General features: G+C 42.1%; 1 protein-coding gene across 1 annotated transcript in view; it reads right to left on the bottom strand.

The window, feature by feature from the left end:
- Positions 1-25,795, bottom strand: part of CSMD3 (CUB and Sushi multiple domains 3) — a 1,325,501-nt gene that overhangs the window by 483,079 nt on the left and 816,627 nt on the right. The window contains exons 18-19 of the mRNA XM_014603846.3: positions 23,574-23,761; positions 6,223-6,411 (exon numbers count right to left, since the gene is read on the bottom strand). Coding sequence (XP_014459332.1) covers positions 6,223-6,411; positions 23,574-23,761 — 377 coding nt within the window. The remainder of the gene's footprint in view (positions 1-6,222; positions 6,412-23,573; positions 23,762-25,795) is intronic.

Raw genomic sequence — 25,795 nt, 5'->3', positions numbered from 1 at the left:
CTCCTAGTCCTGCCTTTAGTCCAGCCACAGAGAATAATCAATTTCCAACCTCTTTGTTAACATCTTTGGGCTAGAGAAAAACATTCAAGAAGCCTGAACTGATTCAACCTTTGCAGGTTAGTCTAACCTGGCTAGGCTAAACTGGTTTGTAACCACACAGAAACCCCTCTAGAGTTAAAAAAAATCAGGAACATGCCTGCAGTGGCTCAGGCTAGAAGGGGGAGGGGATGCTAGAACATCCCTCCCTTCCCTTTCACAGAGCTCAGCTGAGAGGGGCATGGCCAGGCCCTGGCACAATGCTCTGATTAGGGAGCGCTGCCCTGCCCTGCTCCCCCTCCCCCCCCCCCCCCCCCCCGAGCAGCCCAGCAGGGAATGTTTATCATTCCTAACTCAGTGTTCGTTGACCCATTAAGAAAACGAAGCCTCTTTCCATTAGTTCAAACTGTTCTTAAACAGCTTTTCCAAGGTAGGCCATTACCAGTTACTAGGGCTACATGAAATTTCACCGGGTGTTTTATTTCAAAGATGTTTCGATGCGTTTTAAGCTCAAAACAGTAAAATTGAAATGAAACAAAAGGCTTCAAAAGACCTTTGAAATGAAATGAGGGCACTTGAAATGTTTCAAAAGTTTTGAAACATTTCAAGTTTTGAAGCCAGGCTTGCTTGGCTTGCAGCTAAACAAAAATTAAGGAAAGGGACAGGGAAGAGGGGGGAAGGACAGCTCTGATATTAACTTCTAGCTCCCTCTTCAATTCCCAAGCTTTCTGATAATTTCCTCAGCTCTTCCTGGAGGGCACAGGCCCCCAACCTGTGCATGGGGTTTCAGCAGGGCCCCTAAGAAAAGCTGGGGAACTGATAAGGGAGCAGGGGAAGAGATCAGAGAACTGGGAAATTGAACAGGGGACTGGGGAATCGTTCAGGTCTCTGAAGATTCCTTCAGTGTCCAGTTGGATCCCTCAGCTCCCCTGTCTTTCCCCCAGGTCTCTGATCACCTCCCTCAGCTCTTCCTGCGGGGTGTGGGCCCCCAGATGATGCGGGATGACAGCAAGCTGCTGCTGACAGCTGATGATGGTGGTGGCTCTGGGCTAGTTCTGCAGCCAGCAGCAGCAACCTGCACACACAGATCTGCATACAGGATGACAGCATGGTGCCACTGCCAGCTGGGCCCAGCACCAGCACCTGAGTTTGCCTGGCACAACCTGTGCTGAGCACCAGGAAGAACCCAGTGCTGGCACTGGCCCCAGCCAGCAGCAGCATCCTGCTGTCATCCCAAGCACAGATCTAGGGGCCCACACCCCCGAGAAGTCTGGCACAGCCCTACAGCCCTCCTAGGGTGTGTGGTCCCCCAGATCTACGTGCAGGCCAGTGCCAGCACTGGGTTCTTCCTAGTGCTCTGTGCAGGCTGCGCCAGGAAGAACCCAGTGCTGGTATTAGCCCCAGCCAACAGTGGTAACCTGCTGCCATCACATGCACAGATCTGGGGGCCCACACCCCCCAGAAGAAGTCTGGCACTGCCCTGCAGCCCTCCTGGGGGACACAGACCCCTGGATCTGCACACGGGATGGCAGCAGGATGCCACTTGTAACTGGGCCCAGCACCAGCACTCGAGTCTGCCCAGCACAACCTGCACTGAGTGCCTGCTGGGAGGAGTCTGGCACAGCCCTGCAGCCCTCCTGGAGGGTGCAGGCCCCCAAATCTGCACGCAGAATGACAGCATGCTGTCTCTGCCAGCTGGGGCCAGCACCAGCACTGGGTTCTTCCTAGTGCTCAGTGCAGGCTGCACCAGGAAGAACCCAGTGCTGGCACTGGTCCCAGATCTGTATGTGGGATGACAGCATGCTGCCACTGCCGGCAAATAATAAGAGTTTTGCTTTAAACAGTTTGAGGTGCAGTTTCCCATAAACCCTTGCACCTATCTCCTTGAAACTTGGCAGGTTTCAATGCTCTCAGAAGGGGCTACCATCCCTGCAATTTCATCTTAATCAGGCAGGAAATTACAAAGTTATAGGCATTTTCATAATTCCCCGTTATAGCCTATGGGAGAAACGTCAAAACAACGAAACAGTTTCGAGGAAATGAAATGGAACAATGATTCAAAACAGCAAAATGAAACACTGTCCCTTCAAAATGGTGAAATGGAAGTTGGAATGAAACAGTGCTGTTTTGCACAGCCCTATCAGTTACCTGTTGATTAGCTCCAAAAAGCCTGTCTGCCTTTGTTGTCTCCCACAGCACAGACTGTAGCCATCATGTGGTCTGCTAGCTAATGTTGAGAGGTGTCTGTGTAAAGCAGAGGGGCAGGGGGAATAATCCCTGCTCAGTAGAGACAATCCAGGCAGATGCCTGCAGTCTGTGCTGCAGCTGCAGCCAGGGAGCAGAGGGAGGGGCCCGTCCTGCTGTGGAGCAGAGAGCCCCACTCAGCCCAGCCCAGAGAGCATGCCAGGATGCTGGGGGTGTCTGGTTTTAAATTAAACTAACAAGGGGCCTGGGGCAGACATTGCATAAAGTGGTTTGAATCAGATCAGTTAAGTCTGATACTACATTCAACCAGGTTTATCTCAAACCAGTTTCATCCATTTTCAAACTGGTTTATGTGCCCTGAATATCTGTTCTGTTAGATGTTTAAACCAGTTTCTGATCACTGAAACCAGCTTGTGTGTAAAGTTTGTCCCTAGCTTAAAGGTTCTGCTGCACTCCCAATGCCAGGACTGCTGATCGACTGATTGGCACTGGCCACACATTCACTTTCAGGTGCAATGGGAAACAGCCACAAAGGTATTACACATACATTTTGAGAAGACTGACTGTTATTCTTTTTTCCCATTTTTTGGGGGGAACAATGTAAGTTTGTGAAACTGGTGCCTGAATCTGTTATAATGATAAAGTAATCCAGGATATTTATGAGGCCCTAGGAATTACTAAGTACTGTGAAAAAAGAAAGCAATAGATTAAAACAGTCCTGGAGTCTTATACTGCCATCTCTTACAAGAATTCAATTTTGAATAAACTCATAAAAAATCAGAGTAATTATACTAGCATAAAAATACTGTAGCATAGTATTAAATAAGTCCAGTTTGTGGGGGGCATACAAATATTCTCTTGACAGAATTATACCATTAAGAAAGAGGCATGAAAAGACCTGTGATTTGATGCAAGACTATTAAACACCCAAAATATAATCTCCAGATGCATTTTTAGATTATATTTGTGTTTCTATATATAAGATACACGAACAATATCATATAAAAGGGTTTTGTGTATGTTGCATATATTGATATGCATTAAACCCCCTCTATTATAAGATAGATAATCAGGTAGCAAAGTTAGGAAAAGCCAGAATTAAGTATGCTCATCCTGTAGCCTGTAACTTCATGATCCCATGTTATATTTTTCCAAAAGGGAACTTCCATTGTAGGACAGGATGGATTGTGAGGTTTTTGGTTGGTTTGCCTTTTTCTAATACTTATTATTCAATACTACATAGTTTAATAATTTAATTCATTGAATAAGAAATAATTAATCTCCTTGTTAGCTTTTCTTTGATGCCCTATCACTTTAATGTCTCAACACCCATAAATGAAATAATTTAACCTTCTTCAAGGAAAAGGAGGGGCTCCACAGAAAGTTACTTGATAATATTCTCTCCCAGAAAGATGTTGCTGAAATCATATTACTATCAGCCAGAATTTTCAAGTCTGCAACAATTTTATCACAGCTGCTAGAGAGCTGTTAGATCAGTATACTGAATGGGCAGACAATAATGCGCATGCTTTTTACTTCTATGTATAGATCAGCATAGATCCAGCTTTGCAGTTAATGCAAGGGACAGCCCATTGGGCAAATGCCTGTTTACCTGAGGGTCTACTATAGACCTGGGTCCTATTTCACAGCACTCCACCAGAGAAAAAGAATTATCAATTAAATTAAAGTGAGTTCAACCATGAATTTATTAAATTTACTAGAATAAATATACAATCCTGCTTTTAGAGCATATTTGTTCAATGGACAATTGCCATTTAGCAAGGCACTCTAGAGGAAAAAAGAAACTAATTTACTTAATGAATTGCATGCTAGTTCAGCATTTTGAAGAAGAAATTCATCACAATATGTAAGGTTATTGCACAACAGAGCATACTATTCACAGAGTGCATGTTAATATTGTTTGTTTTAAATGGTAAGCGCCTAGTGCCTCTCAGCATAAGAAAGCACTACTTCTATTTATGAGGTCTATTCAGCAAAAAATAGTTTCCCTGGTTTATGAGCTAAAGCAAGTTCTATGATTCCCTACTCTACAAGATTGATTGTAACTTAGGAACCCCATAATGCAACATAAGAAAATAAGAAATGTAGAGGCTGATAATTTAACCATTAGTTATTGAGCATGGCAGTCAGGGAGACAGCTTTTGAATTAGAACTTCCTAGACCTTAAATGCTGGAGGCTGCAAGTGAGAGAGGAACAGTAGGGGGGATGTTAAAAAAAACAACTGGTCATACCCAGTTCACTCTCCCGGCATCTACTGCCACTGTGTGACACAGGATACTGGGCAAGATGAACCTATGGTCTGACCCAGTAAATGGCAGTTCTTATGTTCTTAATCAGGTTCAAAAGAGGACTGAACAAGTTCCTTCAGGATGGGTCCCTCAGTGAGTATTAAACATGATAGTTAGGGGTACAGCATCTCAGTCATGACATTCTAGTCTATGAACACCGGAACTTAAAAAGGGGTGAGGGGTGCAGGAGAGATCATTCAGGATGATCTCTCTTTAAAATCTCTGTCCTTAGATATCCACTCTCTGCCACTGAGACACAGAACACTAGACTAGATGGACCTATGATTTGACCTAGTGTGGCATTTTTTATGTTCTTATATTGTGGCCTATAGCTAAGCTTCAGGCACATAGTTATTCCCTTACTTTTCCATGATTCTTATCTTCAAACTGTCATAACCCAGTGATTTTGATGCCTCGGCACAGTGGAATTTTCCCGCCACATTGGAGCTTCTTTGCACGGTGGAATTTTCTGCTGCAGAGAGGAAACCCCGGTGCAGAGAAGTTCCTGCCGTTTGTATGTAAATTCGCACCCCATTATTGGCTGATTCTAAATTATTCCTACTTAAGGACTAGTAATTGGCTCGCTAGCCGTATAAAAATCTGCGCGACTTCCGCCCAAGTCGGAGAACTTTGAGCACGCTGCAGAGTGACTTAAAAGAATTCCTGACTCGTGGCAGAGCGAATCAGTAGCCTGATCAACTACCGATTTTTTCTCCCCGTCGCCGAGCGCTTATCCCCGACGTACCCTTCCCCTGCATGCCCGGTTCGTCTGTGGACTCACTGGCTCGGGTTCTTGCCAGTTGGAGCAACTCGTTGCAACTACGTAAGCAGCCTTTACAGCCTGCGTTGCAGCCACCAGCGGCATAAGTAAAAAATTATTTTGCAACCAATACGCTGTCTCGCCTCTCCATCCACCAGCCCGCCTGACGTTTGCTTGATTAACCAGCGTTTCCCTCGGTCGGTTCTTTCCGGCCGAGACACAAACCTGAAATATGTCAGGCACCAAGCTGATATGCTCCAACGTTTGCATCAGGAAAAGAACAAGCACAATACAAAAAAAAATGTCTTTCTTCACAGTGAATCAGCTATTCATCAATCAATTCATTCTTCTTATTATTCATTTATTATTATAATTTTCTTTATTATTCTCTACTCCTCAGTTTCTTACTTCCTATTCCAATATTGTACTAATTAATTCTATGTGCAATTGGGTGTGTCAACTACACAGTTGATATGGAAGGAACAAACAGATCATTTCTGCTGAATTAGAGCCTATAGTTAAGAAGACTGATTTCTCTAAATGATCCATAGACATATTTATATTTTTACTAAAGGAGTAATATCAGAACAGTAATGCTGAAAATTACCTCAGAAGGAATCATCTAATAAAGTGCTAACAACTCCAATAAGGCCTTCTGAATGCACAAAATATTCTGCAACACTGGCTAAATATTGAAAAGGCTTATAGCGAGGCCATTCGGGCTATCAATTAACCTGGGGCAAAATTCTATCCAATATTGAGTTATATATTGGATTCTGCTTTTGCCATTAATTTATATTGTATGAAATAAGCCAGGGGGAAAAGATTAATTCTTCATGTTAGCACATCATAGTTCTTAATACATATACATGGTATCAATAGCTTTTTATGTCTTGTTAATTTATTCTTACCATCACAAGTTGGAAGCGGATGGCTCCACCAGTGATTTTTTTCACATAACAAAGGCTCCTCATGGCTCAGCCTATATCCTGGATCACAACTAAATGAAACAGTGGAACCAATAGAAAAGTCATGACCGTAACGACGTCCATGAACTGGTATGCCAGGATCCAAGCAGGAATAAGTATTAACAGTGACACCTGCAATTGAAAGGAAATACAAAAACCTAGAGTGAGATCTTTTAAATGCCATCAGCTGTGCTAGGAAAGAAAAGCAAACAGCTATCACCATACATAATCAGCTAAGTTATATTTACCATATATTTGTTTATGCAACTACATAGCCTTGTAGAGAGGTTGGCAGCCTATAGGACCATAGGGCAGACTGGGGAATGAGTAGTGTGGAGCTGCCCCAAGCTGCACATCCCCCTCCACAGTGCCCTCCCCTCCATTATGGAGCATGTTGGTCCACTACATCTGTGCTTTCTCTGGCTACAGAGGGAATGGGGATAATGAGTGAGGATAAGTGCAGGCAGCCAGCCGCTTTAGGAGGAGAGCTACTTATGGCCCAAGGGAAAGGCTGGATCACAAAGTGTGGCCCTTGTCTGCCAAAGATTGCTGAACCCTGACCTAGTAGGGGGCTTCCTGGGTCTTATTGTCCTTTCATTTTGTATTGAAGGCAACTATATCAGGTTGCAGGGAGATGTAACATTTAAAATATTCCAAAGCATAACAGGATTTTTAGTGTTTAAAAATGTAGTATTTCAGATGCATACTTATATCCCCTTGTCACACCTCTTTTGGTTGGGGTGCTTCAAAACTGCCCTTGCTGCATGCAGCAGCAAACTCTCTGGCCAGGAGGCATGACAGGCAGCTGTGGTGAACTGTGGCTTAATTTCTCCCACCCTCCACAGGGTGTAGGGGACTGAATGGACTGTCAAGGGAGCTCTGAATCCTGCATCTTCCAGGAATTGCACCTCCAATCCCTGCCCCCAACTAGAAGAGGCAGGTAAGCGGTGCCCATGTCAGTGAGTGTTCCCATCCTTTTGCCTCAAGTGCCCTTCACAAGAACTGGGAGATCAGACAGAGAGAAGTATGTGGGGACCACGGGCTGGAGAGCAGGAATTCCAGTTCAGGGAGGTGAGGAGAGTGGGGGGGGGAGAGTAGGAGGGAGTGGAGTCTCCGAGTTTCAGCATGGGGTTTCTGGTATCCTGTCTCTGGGATCTCCTGGTTCTGGTCAGGAGAACACAGGATCTCTTGGCTCCAGTAGCACACGTAGTGCCCAGAGTGAGGGGAGCCCTGGGGTTGCCAGCAGTGACCAGAGTGCTGGGAGTGGGGATATTGGGCACCAGCAGCCAGGGTGTAGAGAGACTGCGTGCATTGAGGGGACAGTGCTACATTGCGAGGTGCCTGGAGGATCAACTTACACTAGAGATGTAAGGTGGTACAAAATGGTACAAAATAGCACCAGCTCCCTCCAGGTATATCTTTGTCACACTTTGGAGCATTTTACCCCAAGTTGAGGGTTATACTCTAGCCTTCTGAAAAATTTCGAAAACATCTCAAAGCCAATTGAAATGTTTCAAACCTTATGTCTGTCCATACCCTCATACAATCATTTCCATAAATTGCACAAGTTGTGTCTTAACAGCAGTTAAGTCTTTTGCCACCACTTCTCCTACTTATACTGGAACCTCCCTTTTGTGATGGTTGGAAGCCTTTCTAATTTCCAGACAAAATGTATTCTCGTGTCAGTGTTTTCTCTCAGCAAAAATTCCCTTTTGCCCTCTCCAGTATTTATCACATGATATATCTAAACAAAACATTAGCATCTTCTCATAATATAATAGCTGATATTTAGGAAAGGGAGAAAAAATGGAAGCAATCAAGAGGAAGAGTGTAACGTAAGATGCAGGATACAATTTATTTGTTTTAAATTTGTTTCTCAGCAAGGCAGAGAAGTTGTGTAGGATTCCAGTATGAAAGAACAGGTTGGAAATCCTACAAATGAAAAACAGTCATTTTAAGTAAGGAAACAAAATAGACAGCTAGTGATAATATGCTTCAGAATGGGAATAACATTTCAAAGGATTGTAGCTCCATTTAAAAAGCCTTTGAAGAAAGTATGTATTTCTTATTTTGTTTGCTATTTAGAGCCATTAGATGGCTGATTTGGGCTTTTTCTTTTAATCTAAAACAATCTAAAGAACACATTTTACCAACATATTAGAGCTAAAAATAGTAACTTGATGAGTAAATCTTAGAAAGAAGCTGCAACCATTCAAGAGAAAATGCCTCCAAGATCGTTGAGAGAAGGAAAAAAGCATGAAGTTCTGTGTTACAGGGGTGTAGGTTGTAGCTGTGTTGGTCTAAAGACATAGGCAGATATGGTTCTTTGGATGAATCTGGTATCTTTTATTAGACCAACTTAAATAGTTGGAAAAAAATGTTAAGCAAGCTTTCGGATTTAAAAACCCTTCGTCAGGCTGAGGAAGTTTCAGCAGTTGGTGTGTGCTCTTCCTGGATGGAATGAAAAGTAAAGCAGCCAGAGGCTGGGCTGGTATGCATACAAGACAGGCAGTCAGTGAAGATGTAGACTGAGGAGTCAATGGGTGAGAGACAGACTGGGTGTGGGGGAGAGAAGGGGGATGAATAATGGCGAAATACCTGGGGAGTCAGATGTCAGGCAGGTTATAATGTGTCATAAATCCAATGTCTATATTTAGTCCATAATTTTTAGTATACCAGGAGGTTGAAAAAGTGGCGTTCATAGGCTTATCTTGGGAAGTGTTTTGTAAGTTTCCTTTGAGGATCAGGACTGAGAGATTGGAGAGAGAGTGGTTTTCTTGTGAGAAATGTGCCCCACAGGTAATTGGGTGTTCCTGTCTTTGACAGATTTCCAGTGTGCGTTTATTCGGGTGCACAGTTGTTGTTTGGTCTCTCCTATGTATTTTCTATCAGGGCATTTGGTGCATTGGATGAGGTATATTACATTTCTGGAGGTGCAGCTGTAAAATCCGTGAATGCTGATGGCTCTGTAGTGGGGTGCAGTAATTGTGGGGGCGGTGGAGATGTGTTGGCAGGTTTTGTATTTCTTGTCATGGCATGGTCTGGATCCATTAGGTGTGGGCCTGAGGAAGTTTGGTTCGGTGCTTGTTTGAAGGCTAGGATGGGTGGCTCTGGGAAGATTTCTTTAAGAATAGTGTCTCTTTCTAGTATGGGTTGCAATTGTTTGAGGATTTTCCATATGGGTTCGAGGGAGAGATGATATGTCATAACCAGCGGTGTGCGATTTGTAGGAGTTTTCTTCTGTACTGCAGTAGTTCTTCACGTGGTATCCGGGTGGCTCTTTCAAATGTATGATCTATCTCTCTGGAGGAGTGTCCTTTTTGGGTGAAAGCCTTTTTAAGATTGGTGAGGTGGCGATCCCAGGTGTTCTCTTCAGTACAGATGCGGTGGTATCTGAGGGCTTGGCTGTATATCACAGCTTTTTTGGTGTGTTTAGGGTGATTGCTGGTTCCGTGCAGATATGTAGGTTGGTCTGTGGGTTTCCTCTATAACGTGGTCTGTATTTTATCATTCCGGATACTGATTATCATGTCTAAGAAGGAGATGTTGGTGCTGGAGTATTCTAGAGAAAGTGGGATAGAGGGATGGTGACTGTTGAATTTCTGATGGAACTCAATCAGAGATTGCAGGTTTTCAGTCCAAATGATGAAGATGTCATCGATATATCTTAAGTATAACAAGGGTTTGATGGTGCAGTTCTTGAGGAAGTCTTCTTCCAGGTGGCTTATAAAAAGGTTGGCATACTGTGGCCATTTTGGTGCCCATAGCTGTTCCCATCGTCTGGAGGAAGTGTTAGTTATTAAAAGTGAAATTGTTGTGTGTGCTGATGAAGTGTATAATGTCAGTAGTATCTTTGGGTCTGTATTCTGAGTTGTAATTTTGTTCCTGTAGATATGTAAGGCAGGTTTGGATGCCATCCTGGTGTGGGATGTTGGTATATAGGCTGGTAACATCCATGGTGGCTAGGAGTGTGTTGCTGGGAAGGTGGTCTATGTTTTTAAGTTTTTGTAGAAAGTCTGCAGTGTCTTGGACAAAACTTGCTCTGTGGGTGATGAGCGGTTTTAGAATTGATTCAACAAAACCTGATATTTCCTCAGTTAGGGTCCCATGGTTGGATATAATAAATGTGCCAAGCTTCCCTTGTTTGTGGATTTTAGAGAGCATGTAAAAATTCTTCATTGACTGCCTATCTTGCATGCACACCAGCCCAGCCTCTGGCTTCTTTACTTTTCATTCCATCCAGGAAGAGCACACACCAACTGCTGAAACTTCCTCAGCCTGATGAAGGGTTTTTGAACCTGAAAGCTTGATTATTTTTTTTTCCAACTATTTAAGTTGGTCTAATAAAAGATATCAGATTCACCCAAAGAACCTTGTCTGAGATACTGTGTTGTACCTGACAAAATAGGCTGTTTCCTATGAAAGCTCATGCTTCTCTGAAACAGTTAACCTATAACAGGGGTGGTCAAGTATTTAGGCCGAAGGGCCACTTAGGGAGCTTTAGTGAGCTGCCACGGACTGTATCAACCCTCCTCCCCCAAGCCCCACCACCCCCCTGGCAACAACTCCCTAAATGGATCTGCTTCATGCAGCTGGGTGGATAGGATGGGGCCATGGGTGAACGGGACCAGGATCACAGAGCACGATTACAGGGTGGTGACAGTGGAGCTGGGTCCTGGGGCAGAGCTGGAATGCACCCCCCTCACACCCTTGTGATGGGAGCTGGTTCTATGGCCAGAGATGTGTGTGTGGAGCAGGTCATGGTTCTGCCCCAGGCCCTGGCCCTGTGCTGCCACTGCCCAGCAATCTCAGAGTTTCCATGGAGACAAGCCAGGAGCTGTGCAACCATGGAGCATGGCCAGGTAGAGAAGCTGGTGTTGTGGATGGACAGGGAGATGAGTCCAGGAGTGGGATGGGTAATTTGAGCAGAGGCCAGTATCGCGGGGCAGTGACAGCACAGGACCGGTATCCAGGGCCCAGGGCAGAGTCCTGTCCACAGAACCAGCACCCATCCCACGGACGTACAGGAAGCAGATCCTGGTTCTGCCCCAGATCCTGGCCCCACACTGTCATTGCCCCATGATTCCACCCCATGATACCAATCCTGCCCACCCATTCTGCTCCTGGACTCTGCTCCCCACCTCATCCACCTGGCCACGTGCCCTGCCTTTGTGGTCCTTACCCCTATGGTATGTGGGGGGCCAGGGGATATGCCTCGGTGCCTGGGCAGCAGAGTTAGGTCTGGTGGCAGCTGGAAGGAACTCCATAGCTGGGACTGGCAAGAAGTGAGTCCAGCCACTGCACTGCCCCAGCCCCACTGAACACCAGGGGGTGACAGGACTGGCTGCATGTGCCATGGCATGGGCTATTCCCTACGCCTGGGCTGGGTGGGGCCAAGGGACCATCTGTGAGCTGGACAAAATCCCTTGGTGGACTAGATGCAGCCCATGGTTCATATTTTGCTCACCCCTTGCCTATAAGGTACCACTTGCCCTGCCTTCTGTCTTTGTTGCTTATGAAATCAGCACTGAAAGTGAAATATACTCAAAGAAAAATGTAAAGTTAAAGCGCTTGAAAAGAACTGTGGGCAAGCAAAAGCAAATTATTTAAGTAAAGTCTTCCTCCTCTACTTAACCATTCCCACAAACAAACAAAATATGAAGCAAAAGAATAACAGTGTTAATAATGCATGAAAATAAAGGCAGAGGAAGACAGAATGTTGATGGAAAAAGTATATGATGAAGAAGGATGCATTACAAATTAATTTTAGTGCCCCTCCCCCCACAAAAAAAAAAAAGGTGAACCAGGAAGAAGCAAGCAGAAAGAAGTAATATGATTAAGTGGCTAAGTTATTTCAGAAACACATTTCTTTATGTAAACTATAAAGAAAAATCTATATTTCTAATGTGCAGTCACAACTCAAATTGATCTTCCATTACTACAAATAAAAGGACACCTTGAAAAATTTAACTTCCCTTTAAAAGGCAATTTAAAATAAAATAAATTATTTGGTGCATTTCTAATACAAAATTAATATATATTTTGATAGTATGGTTTATGACCTGACTTCTTATTCTGACCAGTTTCAGTTGTAGCAATTGTAGCCTTTTTTCACCCTCAAAACATCTGTATCTGAAACTGATGGGAGCTTAATTTTTTTTGCTTACTTTACATACTAAAGTTATATTAATTCACTCAGGACATATTACAAGGCAATATTTAAAACACACGCATAATTTAAACAGAGGCATGAATGAATGTGTATATGTGTTCCCTTTCCATTTCCCTGAATGAATGCCTCTATATTTTGTTTATTGGCAACATTTGGGTAGTATTACTACAATCTATTCTGAGGTCCATACAGTTCATATCTACTCTATGATAGATTTTTTTCATGAGAAAAATGCATGAACAATAACATTAAAATCTCAGGCTACACCCAGATCTCTTTCCTTTAAAATATAACATAGCTTTGGGGAAAGCATCCACCTATTATTGATGTCATATGCTTATAATGTATTTTATATAGTTAAAGATAAGCTCCCAGGTGGGCCTCAATCATATGCAGTAAATCTATTTAGATGCAAATCGTCAGGTCCTTAATGAGAAAAATAAGTTGCCTCAAAGGTAATATTTCAAAAAACTGACCCAGCTTGATGTTAGTTCCATCTGCAAGTTCCTATTGTATATATGTTTTAATATTTTTAAATAAATCATTGTTATTATTGTAAACATGCTGAATGCTATGAGATGGAAAGATCCATATGAAATGGAAGACCCATGGTGCAGAGTGGGGAGAAAAAGGCTAAGATACAACAGACTGTGGTTTTGCTTTTCTGTTTTAAATGTGTTCATGCTGTAATAATGTTTCATTCTCAGTTTCCCTGACTAGCTTGGACAGGAGGCAAGGAAAGCCTGAAGCAGGACTAAATCCCAAGCTGCCTTGCCACAGGCGAGCAGATCCTGCAAGAATCTACAGGAACAAAGAATTTAACAGCTTTGTTAACACTTTAGGTAGAGTTGACAAACATCAAGTCCACCTCTGATATCCTGTTGCCCCAGCCAAGGAAAAGGGAGACATTAGCATCAAACCACGTACGGAAGAGCCTGAAAAGTAGGGCTTCAGCCTGAGAAAAAAAAAAGACAGCTAAACTAACTTTTCAGTGCTCAGGGGTGTACAGACTGTTTGGGGAACAGAAGGATGGCTTAACTCTTTAGGGGCGGGAAAGGGAGGGCGGGGGAACACATACATTTTTGCTGTGCTGCCTTTGCGCAATACAGTGTACCTTTTGTTGAAGAGGAGCTATCTTTTTTTGCTATTTGGGTTTCAGGGCACTCCTTTTCCCTTTGAAGATGAAGGTAGCTACTTGAGGCAAGGACAAATAAAAGTCAGGGATCGAATGACCAGCCTCAGGATCAGAGGGAGATAGAATCACCACACTCCAGAAGCCATGCCTGGGCTATCTTCAGGAGATACTCAGAAGAGACTGTGTATAGATGAAATGAGGGGTATGTGCGCACAACACTTTAAAGCTGGCTAAATGCTTTTGCATTACTTTAATGGTGTTGATGTTTGCACACCCCGGTGGAGTATTGTGCATGAAGTCCAGCCGCTGTAGGAAATTTGCGCCTTAAATTAGTTGGGGCGTAACGTGCCTTAAATGACTTGGGACGCAGCAAACTAAAATTCCTCCAAGGAGTTTTAGTTTGCTGCCCCTACAGCCACAGAGTGAAGCATTGGGCTTCATGCAGCTCAGGGGCTCTGCAGGAAGCCCTGCAGCAGCCCGGGAAGGCAGACTCTACCCAAGAAAAGCAGCGAGCCTGATTCCCCTCAACCCTGCCCCCATGGAGCCTGCCTGCCTGAGCTGCACGTGGGCCTGGTGCTTCCCACTGCAGCTGCAGTGCCCCCTGGGACCGCCCAAAGGAGCTGGGTCCTGTGGGTGGGTGTCACCTGCGGGGAGGTGGGAGGGGGGAGCTGCCACGGAGGGAAACACAAGCCCCACAGCCCAGGGTCCACTCTGCCTGCCGGCAGCTCACTCTCCCCTCCCTGCCACTGGAGAGGCAGGTAAGTACACAGTATGTGCATGACATGGGGGTTTTAAGTGCCCTAAATTGAAGCAGTGAGTTTAAAAACCCACCGCTTCAACTTAGGGCCTCAGTTTTGTCCACACACCCGAGACACTAGATAAGGCCAAGGTTGGCAAGCAAGTGTTCCTTCGAGAGAATACATGACAGAAGTTATGCATAATGATGTGCATGCATTTTTTTTTTTTATATTAATGCAACTAACTGCCTGTTTACAGGCATACTATCTGCAGGCCCTCACTCATGGATTTACATGACAAAGAATGCAGCACTTAAAAAGTGGAGATCTGTGCAGACATTTTAACAATAAAGAAAAAATACTGAGGAACTCCAGAAGAAAAAGAGCCAAAAGAGAGATGTTTTTGTCATAGGATCACAGGGTTATAGGAAAGTAGGCCTAGAAGGGATCTCCTGAAGTAATCTAGTCCAGCCTCCTTGCTCAAGGCAGGATCACTCCTGATTAAACCATCCCAGCCAACTCTCTCTCCAACCTGGTCTTGAAAATTTCCAAGGATGGAGATTCCACAGTTTCCCTAGGTTGTCTGTGTGATGGACTATGGGTTTTATTGTGACATTTTTAAGTTAACCATGTTCAAGTTGTTATAATATAGTGTGCACAGAGAATGAAGGGTTAATTCAGGTCTGACTACCTGCAGGACCAGACCAACACATTTAGCAACATCAGAGCTTTGTCAATGTGTCAACAGAGTGAGATACCCAACACCCACAAGGTGTTCAGAGGAGATATACATGACAATGGTAGAGCAGGCTTGGGTGAAGCAGCCTGTCAGCTCCTGAGAGAAGAGTCTAGGGACTGAGATAAGTGGATGAGCTCTGAGGAGGTGGGGGGCCTGAAAGAAGACGCTGAGTATCTTTGGGGATTCTCAGCGTTGTGCAGGCTGCATCTGGGACAGGTGAGCTGCTTAACCTCTTTGGAGGTAATAGAGAACATCTGGCTGGGTGGCCCTTGCCCGGGTAAAAACCTTGAATGAAGCAACTGTCTGCTGTGCTGCTTGTAACTGAATTGCAATGGGTCACCCCAAGAAGAAATGGAGTCCCTCCCTAAGAAGTGGAACTGAATGCTCGCTCTGAGTCAGGCCCACAGAGAACTAGAGAAAGTGAGGGACTGAAAGGCTGGGGTCTCAGAGTGGAAAGGAGCTCAGGCTCCCCTATTGCTCTAAAAAGCCAAGCCTGGGTTGGCTTCAAGAGATACTTTCAGGGTGCGTCTACATTATATGCTTAACGCCCATTGGATTAATTCTACTGTGCATTAGTATGGCTGGGAAAACTGTGTTAATGCACTAATGCACAGTAGATTAGTCCAATAGCAATTAAGCATCACACAAAAAAGTGTTCATCTGCACTGATGCACATTATCATTGATTACCATACATTAAGTTTAGTACCTGCTATTACAGGTACTAAACTTAATGCGCCATAATTATGGTGCATTATTGAGCATGTAGACATGCTCTCAGAGACCAGACAAGGCCACAATAGTCCCGAGATAGAACTCTCCTGACAGCCTGTTCCAATATTTAAACACCCACATAGTCATAGAATTCGTCCCACTCTCCAGCCTCAATTTTCTTTGCTGCAGCTCAAGATCATTGCTCCTAGCCCTGTCAGAAATTGTCACAGGAAAATAGCCATCTCCATCCACTCTATAATTGCCTTTCAGGTATTTGAAGACTGCTATCAGATACCCACTAAGTCTTCTCCAGGTTAAATAACCTCAGCTCTTTCAGCCTCTCATGAGGGCACTTATTGATATTGTTCTGTGCTGGCTCTCCAGTCTGTTCATATATTTCTTCAAGTGTGGAGTCCAAAACCAGACACCGTACTCCAGGTGAGGCCTCATAAATGCTGAATTTGAGTAATAAGTAACACCCCTCTCAATACAATCCAGGGTGCTGTTGTCTTTTTTTCTTTATTTTTTTGTAAGAAAAGCACAATGTTGACTCATATTCAGCTTATGGTCCTCTGTAAACCCCAGGTCCATCTCTGAAGTGCTGCTGTTGGCATTTATGACCTAGATGCTTTGTTCTGGGGGCACGCAAAACCCTCAGAGTGACCATGACCTTTTCATTCAATAATAGGCAAATTTATTGATACACAGTGATAACAGAAAATAATAGTACAAGCAGTCCTAAAGCTGTCATCAGAGTCAAGGTACATTTGGCCAGGACATGAGCTTTGCTCAGGTTCTTTTCTAGAATGTCATAGGTCAGCAGCCTGGAGGTTGGAGGCCAAGGCCCACCCCACCCTCCAGTGGGGTGGATGAGATGGGCTAGTGGTATGCCCTCTGTCCATGGTGCCTCAGGTTCCCCTCTTAGGGATGCTTCTGCCCATGTGTCGTCAGGTTCCCCTCTTGGGGAGCCTTTGTCAGGGAACTTGTTGTTCCTCTAAAGTCTCTGCTTTTGAATTCTTTTTTCCCTCCTGATGAATCTTTATCCATAGCTATTGCTGATTGGTCTTTCTGTGGTCATCATACTGTCCACATTCTGTCCTGTCAGCATATTCCTTTGTTTCACAAGCCCATCACATGCACACATCCTAATTTGGGCTTTCTGGGTCTTTTCCTAACCTGGTCTGCTCCCCCAAAACTAGAAGTCTCAGGCCCCCCACTCTTGGCCCTTCTGAGCTGGTACCACCTTATCTCATGTTATGGAACAGTGTGGTATATGCCCACAATTTCCCAGGCTATGTCTATATCCATTGGCCTTGTTGTGTTAGACACCCTGTCTGTCTTAAAGGCTGTGAGAGCTGTGTGATTGCGTGCTCAGGATTTTAGAAATCAGTTAGCCGTTGCTGCCACCCTGGGCCATTATTCTAATGCATATATATATATATATATATATATATATATATATATATATATATATATGCCAATTCCCAAAAGCAAATCAACTGCAACCAAGCCAGTCATTCTCCAGTCTGTATTTTAGATGTTTCCAGTCTGTCAAGTTTATTCATAATCTGACCCCTGCCCTCCAGACTGTTTTCAACTCCACCCAACTTGGTGGCTTTTGTAAATCTGCTAAGCATTCACTTGATCCCATATCCAAATCACTAATGAAGATCTTGAACAATACTGGATCTGGGACATATCCCTGGGGAACCCCACTCAATAACTCCTCTCAACTAGACATTTAACAATTTAAGACTGCTTGTTAAGTACAATGATCCAACCAGTTATGTATTCACTGTACAGTACTTTTGTCTAGTTCATATTCTTTTTGCTTAATGAGAATGTTGTAAGAGACCATGGCAAAAGCATTGCTAAAGTTAAGGTATATCACATTCACTGTTCATCCACTGTTCTCCTCCCATCCACAAAGCTTGTAATCTTATCATAGAAGGAAATCTGGTTGGTCAGATATGACTTGCTCTTGGTGAATCTATGCTGGCTTTTCCTGATCACCCTATTCTCCTCTAGATACTTCACAATAGATTCCTTCAGGAGCTGCTCCATGATTTGTCCAAGTACTGAGGTCAGGCTGACTGGTTTAATTCCTCAGATATTCCTTCTTCCCTTTCTTGAAGTTGGGAACTATGTTTGCCTTTTTCCAACATTCACAAGTTCTTAAAAGGATAGGTAGTGGCTCTGAAATTAGCCAGTTTCTTCAGTACCCTAGGTCCATTCCATCTGACTCTTCTGACGTGAAAACATGTAGATTATCTAATCTGTTCTACCACTACTCCTGGCTGCTTGTCTCCTTCCCTATCTTCGCTGTCAACTGCATTTGTCATCTGGTAGCTGTCGTAGTTGAGGCCTACCAACTTTAAACTTTTTCCTATAAGCACTTGAAATTTTTCCCCTGTGTATTCAGTCAAGAAACAGTGCCTCTATGCACTATAATGCAGAAATTTACATTTTGTTTCTCACTTCTCAGCTAAGTAAAGTTGAGAATGATGGAACGATACTGTGTGCAAGCAATAAATAAAGACAGTTACTAGTGTCACTCAGTAACTATTCCTTTAGGTAAATGGAGAGGTATGCATAGCCTCTGACAGGAGTTGCAGGCAGTCTTCTTGGGCTGGGAGACATGGAGATAATCCTCAGTCCTCCATCAGGTGAAAGAAGAACTCCATGGAGAAGCAGCATGAAATAATTTTAGAACTTTTTTATACTTTCTTAGATCAAGTGCTGACACCTAAAAAGCTAGCTTCCCAGGGTACCTGCAGGAACTGGCAGAAGCCTGGACTTTTTGTGGTAAAATTTACTCACTTTTACATTTTACCTCAAAGCCACTGAGATTAGTGTTCTGGGATAATGTAAAAATGTCACAAAGAATCTTAGAAAATAACAATACATGTGGGTCTCTGGTCACTCCTAGTATCCATTACTGTGAATAAAAAATAGTAAATGATCTCCACATTGTATTTTAAATCTAACCAAGTACATTAGAGAATTAAGTCAAGAACAGCTTATTAATGTGAAAATATGACTGCCAAATTTAGTGAGATGTACAGTAGCTCAGTAAATAAAGTGCTGTCTATGCAAAATTGATGTTAATTGTAAAGCCATATTTTCCAAATGGTTATATTTAAAAGATTGAAAAAACCCTCTGTGTTTGAACCAATTTTCTCCTCTTTAATTCCACCTTGGACAAAGCTATCACCTTTCTTGTGGACCTGGAAAGTTTCCCTAGACACATACAACTGTAAGAGCATGAACACCACTGCTGCATAATTTAAATGGAAAAGTTTTATTGTGGCATTTTTCATTTCAATTACTATATCCTGTGATTTGAAATATGTAGGTCAAGCTGAAAGTGACATCAGAATATGACTCAATGCCTGAGGAGGACTTAATTTACTATTTAAATCCAGCATAGATTTGAACTATGTAGAAAATAAAAGGCATGATCAAATATTAACTTATTCAGTTTGTATATAAATGTTAAGCTTTAAGGAAACAATCTAAAATCTGGTTATCATTTAATCTGTAAAGAGGAACATAATGAAAACTAGTGCTTATACGAGGAATTACTACATATTTCATTTGTGGGTCTAAAGTCTAAACTATGCTTCGCCTTTTAAACAGCCTGATTTTCACATCAGAGTAAATCAAACTTCCATTAAGTGTCGTGAAAGTTTGATGATACAGTTTTTTTGAAAATCAGGTCACTGCTTCAGGTTTGGTTACAAGTATGCCCATGTATGGGTACAGGCATGCAACCAATTTTGGGTATTATGACCCAGAGTTTGGGTACTATGACTGGGGGATAGAAACAAAAGCCTAAAGGTAAATAAAGAGTCTGGAGACCTGGATAAAAGCTTAGGGGTGGGGAAGCAATAATAGAAACCTTAGTATTTTTTTCTCAGGAGAGGACAGGACAGTCACTTAGATACTTGAAATGCTTATACACTAATGCAAGAAGTATGAGGGGGAAAAAAGGAAGAACTGGAGTTACTAGTAGAATCAGAGACTTATGATGTAATTGGGATTACAGAGATATAATGATGCCAATTCGCATGACTAGAGTCTGGTCATAGATGGATGTAGCTTGTTCAGGAAAGACAGGTGAGGGGGGGAAGGATGAGGTGTTGCTGTATATATAAAAACAATGCGCATGTGTTCAGAGGTGTAATATGAAGTGGAAGGTAGCTCTGTTGAAAGTCTCTTTGTAAAAGTAGAGAGAAGAGCAACAGGGGGAATGTCCTGTTAGGTGTCTGCTACAGGCGTCCAAACCAAGAAGAGAAGGTTGATGAAGCCTTCTTTAAATAATTGAAAGAAGCTTCCAAATCATAGAACTTGGTTCTCATGAGGTACTTTTATTTTCAGGACATCTGCTGGGAGGGGGGCACAGCAGTACATAAATAGTTCACAGTATTAGGGTACTGCACAGTAGCATCAGAAAAACAGGTGTTCGTCAGCGCAACTGAGCAGTAACTCTGATTACTGCACAGTTATTTAGTACTTGTTTATTCAAGTACTAAATGACTGCACAGTAACAACAGTTCAGTCAATGTCTCGTGTAGATGCATCTCATCACCTAAATTACCTCCCACCTTCACATTCTCAACCAAATCCTCCCTGTTGTAAGCAGTAAGTTGAGAAAGCTTCCTCACTTGCTTTAAGGAGTTCTATCTAATTCAGGAAGTCTATGAGCTGACCAGGGGCATGGTGCTCCTAGACTTGGTTCTGGCCAAAAGGGATGAACTAATGAGCAGCCTGAGGATTGAAAGGAAACTGGGCGACAGCGACCATGAGATGATCACTTTCTCCATCCACCACAAGCCAGGAAAATCAGCCAGTAGGGTAGAAATCCCTGATTTTAGGAAAGCTGATTTCCACAAACTCAGGAGATTGGTTGGTGAGGCCCTGCGGGACCACGGTCCAATGAGGAAGGGAATACAAGAAGAGTGGTCTTTCCTCAAGGAAGCATTCCTAAAAGCTCAAAGAAAGTCTATTCCCTCTCATAGGAAAAGGCAGCAAAATTGCTGAGAGACCCCCTCAACCTTCCTGTAGGATCTTGAACTCTATTATTTTGTGGTCACTGGTCGTGCCTACACAAGACACTGCCTGCGCAGTAGCCTGATACTACTGCATAGTAGCATCATGTGGCAACAACTGTGATGTGACACTACTGAGGATGCTAAAGTGTGGCAGGCAGCCCCTGTATGTTAGCATCCTCATGGCCCAGACAGCCCCTGTCTACACATGTGTTTCAGTGCATGTAATTATTTCGGTGTTGGATAGTACTATCCTACAGTGGAGTTGATTAATTTACTGCGCCCTAATACTAGTCCGCTTGTACATGGTGATGCTTTACTACAGAACTAATTAGTGAAATCTGCAGTGAAGCACCTAGTGAGGAGTTCTCAATGGCTCAATGTTTAGTTGGGAGAAGATAGCAAGTGGGGTTTCCCAGTGATCTATTGTGGGTCTGCTATTGTTCAAGATCTTCATTAATGATTTGGATGATGGGATTGAGTACACATTAGGAAATCTGCAAATGACATTAATTTAGGTGGAATTGCACACAGTCCTAAATGCAAAGTTAAGATCCATAATGACTTGGATAGACTGGTAAAATGGTTTGGTTTCAGTACTACAGTGAAGTAGCTGGGGGTTATGGTGGACCATAAGATGCATATTAGCCAAGAATGTTCTTGTTACAAAAAGAGCCAACAAAAGTATCACTTGCAACTCAAGGGAAGTGATTCTTCCACTCTATTCAGCACTGGTGAGGCCTCACCTGAAGCACTGTGGCTAATTTTGGGCCTCACAGTTAAGAAGGATGTGGAAGTTCTGGAAAAAGTCTGGTGCCAGGCAACAAAATGATCAGGGGCCTGGGAAGCATGACTTAAGAGGAAAGGCTGAAAGTAGGGTTATTTAGCCTGGAGAAGAGACAACCAAGGTGGAATTTGATAACAGTCTCAAATACATGAATGATGATTATAGAGGGGATGGAGGTGGGCTTTTCTCTGTGGCTAAAGCAGACAGGACTAGGAGCAATGACCTCAAGCTGAATCAGGATAAATTTAGGCTGGAGTTTAGGAGGAACTTTTTTACTATGAGAGTGGTCAGGCACTGGAACAGACTACTTAGAGATGTAGAATTGTTTTCCTTGGAAACATTCAAAAGCAACTTAGATAGACACTTAGTTCAAACAGTTAAGATGCTGCTGCCTTGAGCAGAGGGCTGGAGGAGATGATCTTGTGTGGTCCCCTTCAGCCCTACTTTTCTGTGAGCTTATGATTCTATGACCCAAACTTTGCATGAACTTTAAATAAAATCGTGAGTAACTGATGTAGTGTAATTTTTCACAAACAAAGATGCATTATACAGTTTTTCTTAATCTTCTAAGCACAATACTTTTCAAGACCTCAGTCTGTCTGTCACCATCTTCTCAGACCATGTTTTATAAATTTATATTGTGTCTTTTTGGATCTTTCTTTCTTTGTTTTACACAACTGTCATGGCCTGAACATTTTTTCCCATGTACATTCCAGGATTTCTAGCAACATGCTCAAAGAACCACAGTTTGTTCTCATTCAGCATTTCCTTTCTTGATGTCATTTTTTCTCTTACCGCACCATCTATTTCTTATGCTCTCTTTTTGCTGGGTTCTCAAATCTACCTCAACATCTTCACCTTTGTCACCCTAATCATAGACATCTGTTGCTTTTTGCTACCCAATATTCTGATCCATACAATAGCGATAGTTCTGTAGATTTTCCCCTTTGAACAAATTGACATTTTCCTATCGCCAACTATCTCTCCACTTTGTCTACACCTTGTTTATCCTGCTTATTATTGTCTTATCCCTCTCTTTCCATTTTCTTGTTAAATGGACCCCAGATACTTGAACTTACACACACATGATATGTGCTAGTCATCTAAGGCCACAGATATGTTTCTCCTTCCAATTACCTAAAAATGTATGTGATGTACTCTACTATTTCCCTGCTCATGCACAGAGTGCTTTTCCAGAATGTGCCTATACCTGTTCCAGTCTCTCTCTACCTATTTTCTGCTCTCTTCAATGAAAAGCAGCTTATTTGAGAATATCATGCATCAAGGATCATTCTTCCAAGTACGTCCAGGACTACGAAAAACAGAAATGGGCTTAATGCTGACTCTTGATAGACCCCAACTCTGTCTAGAAAATCCTTGGGTCTTGCTGTGTTTGCTTCTAATTTACTTTGTTCATCCTCCATACATGTTTCCACAAAAGTCTCATGCAAACTTCTGGTGCCAACTGTTCTCTTATGCATCAACACATTATTTTTGTTGGTACAATCTCATGTTCCCCTCCCCACCTCCACCTACCCCTCTCCCCACCCTGCCCCACCACAAAAGAAACTACCCTAACTTAAAAAAAAAAAAAAAAAGTAATAATACCAAAGTATAACAACATGATCCAGGAAATAAAAATAAATCCAATCCAATCTCTGTCTTCTGCTTCTTAAGTGATTAAGTACTGAGAGTAAAAAGCATCATCAGACTTTAAAGGACTGTCTTGTATTCTATTCAGCAGCATAATGACTCTAACAAATTCAAGAAAATTTTAATGGTTTGTGAACCAAATCCCACTAAAATTGATTTAGTAGGATGCATGGTACCTGTGGATCAGAGTGTGAATCAGGGGGATAGAACTCTGTGTGCTTGTGTGCACATGTACACACATACACATAAACATATTCATGGAAAGTAAAGGTTGAAGAATCAAGGTGTGAAATTCTGAATTACTTACTTTCATAATGAATCTTGAATCCATTATTGGAACGACTGTTGTCTGTTGTAAACAGAAGGTAAATGAAATTGCTGCTACTGAACAAAAACTGTGGGACTTGTGTACCGTTGTAAGACCCAAGAAGTGGTGACAGTAGATTTGGTCCATCATGAACTTCCAAAACATCATAATTAAGTTCTGTCTGAAATCTAAAGTTGAGAAAACACACTCACAATATTATACACATTTAATACTTAGAAATATTTTGTATTAGAGAAAACTACACTTTAACCATAATTTTTTCAACTTTATTTTTATTAAATATTTCATATATATTATCTGATGAGGCCTGGTATTATTTAAATAATAATTATAAAGATATAAAAAGTACTACATTCATTGCCAATCAAAAAATGGGCTAAAACAATGCCACAAACTTCAGTCATTCATTTATTCTTTCAAAAAAAGTCTGTTTTATTTCAGTTGCCATAATAAGGAAAAAAAATGATATACAACATTAAGCAAACTTTCTTTTCTTTTATGAATGCAGCAATATAAATGATACTCTTGAATGAGCTATTTGTTAAGATTTAATTCCCTGAACATTCTACAAATAGATCATTTCAATTATTTCTCAGTATATAGCCCAATGTTATTGCTATTAATTAAAATAAATCTTAGGTTTTGGGTTTTTTTGGCTTTTTTCTAATGGGTTAAGAGACAAAATAAATTTGCAGAAGCATGCATATCTTTAACATTTTGTGAATAACAACCAAAATATTCAAACCTGAGTGCCTACCATTGAAATCCTAACTGCATCTATAGGTACCTAAATTAATCTGGCCTGGTTTTCAAAGGTGGAAGCCACAATTGCACTTATTATTTTGGAGGATTTGTTGATATCTTGGACCTCTGAAATGGAGCCACCTGTAGTTAAGTATTTAAATTACGGAATTATGAATTTACAGAATTAAGGGGCTAACCATCAAAATTTAACATTCCAGGTGAAAAAAAGCATGATTTCTTGGCAAATATTATTTTATAATGTTTACAAAAAATCAATGCATATAATCACTAGAGAAAGTTTGATATAATTTACTAGGAAAAAGAAGAACGACGTATATGACAATGCCTTTCTTGTTTCATAATGTCTTATTCTATAAAACAAAAACACTTCTAAAAGTACTTGATATTTTCATGGGATGCTAATCTGAACATTTATTATTATAGTAACTTGATAGATAAGTCTCAACAGGAGCTTGGATATAGCGAACTGGAAAAGGCTGAAACCCAGACAAAACAAATGATGATAGGCAAGCAGAAGTATTTTGAAAGCACTGCAAGGGCAGGTTTCTGTCCCTGTTCTTGAATAATGTATGCTCACCTTTAAAAAGTAGAACAAAATCTCCAGTGTTCCAAGATACCTCATTGCTCTTTGAGTCTCAGATGTCACTGACGGCTCAAAGCATTTTTTGCATCTGCTTTTGTTGGGCTGATTTAGCCCTTTTTCTCCAAGGGGGATCTTGCAACATTCATATTGATTTTATGGCCTCTCAACAGGATTATTGCAGGGCAGTGTACATCGATTGATAGTAAAGGTCAACAGTCATCAACAGTTCCCACAGCACTATATCCAACACCCAACAGGAATTCCCTAAACATGTGGAAATATCTGCAGCACTTCAGATGCTTTGTACTAGTAACTGTTAACATGTGTTGAACTTTTTAAAACAGCCCAATGTGTACATCAACTGAAAACTAGGAATCTAGGGAGATGGTTCATTGAAGCAGACTGTACTACCCATCACCCTCATGGGGAACACAAGGGGAGCAGGAGGCTCTATAACAGGTGGCTTGGATATTATTGTGACAGTCAAGAACTAGGGAGTAGAGCTGAACTATATGGATAAAAGTGTGTATGTAATTGGAAGGGGGGTGGGGGGAGGTGGGCAGGAGAGACAGGAATCCGAAAAATAATCACTACTGAAAATCATCAAGGAATTTTACTGTGCTAACTATTTTCAAGTTAGTATCATAGTTATACACATTTATGTGGGAGTAAAGGGTAGCAATTCAGGGTGTTCTATAAAAATACAATAAATTACCGTTGTCAAAGAACTCAGAGGTTGTTGATGTAGACTTTAGCAGTTGCTGGTATAGTGTCTAAGTCCACAATGTTGTGGAATAAACAAGGCACTATGTGAAAACCTGCTCCCAACGGCTACTCAGGATGTTCTGCTTGT

The sequence above is a fragment of the Alligator mississippiensis genome, chromosome 3 (genome assembly GCF_030867095.1).
Source record: "Alligator mississippiensis isolate rAllMis1 chromosome 3, rAllMis1, whole genome shotgun sequence".
In the NCBI taxonomy this organism is placed as follows: domain Eukaryota; kingdom Metazoa; phylum Chordata; order Crocodylia; family Alligatoridae; genus Alligator; species Alligator mississippiensis.
This window is presented reverse-complemented; position numbering and strand designations above follow the sequence as displayed.